At 37.1% G+C, this 2,936-nt stretch overlaps 1 protein-coding gene across 1 annotated transcript in view; it reads left to right on the forward strand.

The window, feature by feature from the left end:
* Positions 1 to 2,936, forward strand: part of ANXA3 (annexin A3) — a 111,116-nt gene that overhangs the window by 36,134 nt on the left and 72,046 nt on the right. Inside the window, exon 2 of the mRNA XM_042782241.1 lies at positions 914 to 1,001. Within this exon, the coding sequence (XP_042638175.1) occupies positions 914 to 1,001 (88 nt within the window). The remainder of the gene's footprint in view (positions 1 to 913; positions 1,002 to 2,936) is intronic.

Consider the following 2,936-nt stretch of genomic DNA (forward strand, 5'->3'; position numbering starts at 1 on the left):
CGACTTAGTGTAAATGTTCACCTCATATGCCTGTTTTTTGTTTGGCTGAAAGCCACAGGTGTGGGTTCAATTCCAGACCTGAAGGGCAGCTAGGGGCCATGATCTCAGTGGTTCCATCAGGCTCTATCAGACCAGCAAACCTGGTCCCCCCTTTTTTATTTCCCCAAATGATTTTGAGTTTTGTTCCACATTGTTCTCCCTCTCTATCCAGGATCTCCTGCGTAGATTCCCCTTTGAGAAGTTGACAGCAGTAGCTGGGCACCATCTAGTTCTTCCAGTCTCATACTTATATAGCCTGAGGATCACATGGTATACCAGTCACTTGGACTAATGGTTTCCATGAATCTTTGGTTTTCTTCATTCTTCTTTGCTCTGGACGAGGAGAAACCCATCATTGCATCTAGATGGCTGCTTGCAAGCTTTTAAGATCCTAGTCACTACTCACCAAAGTAGGAAGTAGAACAATGTTTTGTGTAGTATGTTATACCAACTGAGCTTGATGTCCCGTGTGACTATGGTCCCGAGCCCACAGGTCCAATTACTTGCTCCCTCTGGGTAGCTGGCTGTGCCCAAGAAGACTACAACCTTGTCCCTTGTCAGCTCTACTTTACACCTGGTAATTCTTACAGAATTTACAAATACTCTTACAGAAACATTGAGAAACATTGTCTGTCAACCCTATACACAGTCTTGGGTACACTCCTCCCTTCATAGACATACCTAATAGTTCAGCCTGTCCACCCATCTGTCTACCTGTATACTCATATTTGCCAATTGATCTTGATGTCCCCTGTGACTTTGGTCTAACTGACAATGCAGTACTGTATGTACAAAAGGGTACAAAACTGTACAGGTTTTTCATATACTGACTATGTATATGCAATATAAACAATTTTTAAATATTTTCTTCTAGGTTGGACATCGAGGAACTATTAGAGATTATCCAGGCATTAGCCCATCAGTTGATGCTGAAATTATTCACAAGGCAATCAGAGGAATTGGTGAGTACTATTTTATAGTTCAGCCATCTGGATGGTGCAAATGGTCAAGTACTTGCCCACTAGCCAAAAAGTTTATGGTTTGAATCTGCCTAGAGGTGACTCAGAAAAACAGGCCTGGTGATCTGCTTCTGAAATGTCAGTCTTGAAAATCCTTTGGAGCAGTTCTATTCTTCATGCATGGGATTGTCAGAATCAATTTGGCATCAACTAACAACAATTTTACAACTCCTTTCTTAATGTTGAAGCAAGTCCGGGAAGGTGCAGCCCAAATTTGCTTAGATTCAATTTGTCCAAGTTGGCTTACTCAATTAGAAGGATTGTCAGATTCTTTAAAAATTAGGAAATAATAAGGAAAAGTATAGAGAGCCCAATTTTATTAAATCTTAACATTTGCCATATTTATACCACTGCTACTACCAATGGTAATAATAATAATAAAGTCATTGCAGATAGAGTTGAAAGTCCCTGTCTTTTCCTCCTGGATTCTATCTCCACCCCATTCACTAGAAAGAAAAAAAAAAAAAACCTCATTGCCATTGAGTCAGATCTGACTCATAGTGACCCCTTCTTGGGTTTCCAAGGCAGTATCACTATAGAAGTAGATTGCCCAGTCTTCCTTCCAAAGAGTGGTTTAAACCACTAGTCTTCTGGTTAGCAGCCAAATGCCTTAGGCACCATGCCACCAGAGCTCCTAACACAATCTTAAATTGGTTTATTATTCTCATAAAATATTTTATACCACAGCCACATTATGTACATATTGGTTTGCATGTTTTCAGTGTAAAATGGAACCATCCTATATACATTCTCTTGCAACTGGCTTTTTTAAATGTTAACATTATGTTTTGAGATTTATCCATGTTTACATGTTTGGCTCCAATTCATTAATTTTGACTGCATAGTAGTCTGTTGCATCACTTTATCATAAAGTGGGAATATTGATGGGAAATTTAAATTGCTTGCAATTGTTTTCTAGTACAACATAAAAATACTGCAATGAATATTCTTGCTTATGTCTCCTTGTATACATTTGCTAGCATTTCTCTAGAATATAAGAAGAATTGGAATTTTTCAGACTGAAGAGAATGCTTATTTTCCAATTAACTAGAATTTTGCCAAACTGCTTTGTAAAATAAATATATAAATTAACATTCCTGTCAACAGTGTTTGAGATTTCCTCTTTCTCTATATTTTCACCAATACTTGCTTTGATCAATACTATTCAGTTTTCCCAGCTTGCTGTTGTTGTTATGTGCCATCAAGTGGTCTCCGACTCATAACAACCCCTCCTTGGGTTTTCAAGGTGGTATCAGTACGGAAGTAAATTGCCCAGTTTTCCTTCTGAGGAGTGGCTGGTGGGTTTGAACTACCAGCCTTCTGGTTAGCAGTCAAATGCCTTAGGCACTACAGCACCAGAGCTCCCCAACTTAGTAAGTCTAAAATTGCATTGCAGCTTATATGTTTGTTAGTTTCCTACTTTCTCTCTTCTTCCCACCACTACCCATTACTAATAAGGGTAAGCATCTATTTTTTTTTTTGCTTGCTTCCTTTTTCATGTATTACTTCTTCATACCCATTTTTCAGTTGAGTTTCCTTTTTCTTCATTATTCTTGTGATTTTAAAAAAATAGATTCTTGATATAGATCTTTTTTACAAAAAAAAGCATGAAAATATCTTCTCTCATTCTGCAGATTTCTTCTGACATTGGTTATAGCATCTTTCATCACATAGAAGTTTTAAATTTTAGTGAAGTCAAGTTTACCAGTATTTTTCTGTATGATTTATGCTCGTTTTGTCTTGTTTTAGAAATTCTTTTCCATAATGAGGCCACTGATACATTGTCCTCTATTTTTTCTCAAAGTTATAAAATTTTATTTTTCACATTGAGATCTTTAATTGGAATTGATATTTGTTTATGGTTTTTTAAACAGCTAG

This window comes from Orycteropus afer, unplaced genomic scaffold, assembly GCF_000298275.1.
Source record: "Orycteropus afer afer isolate SDZICR_OR568_19922 unplaced genomic scaffold, OryAfe1.0 scaffold00270, whole genome shotgun sequence".
Lineage (NCBI taxonomy): Eukaryota > Metazoa > Chordata > Mammalia > Tubulidentata > Orycteropodidae > Orycteropus > Orycteropus afer.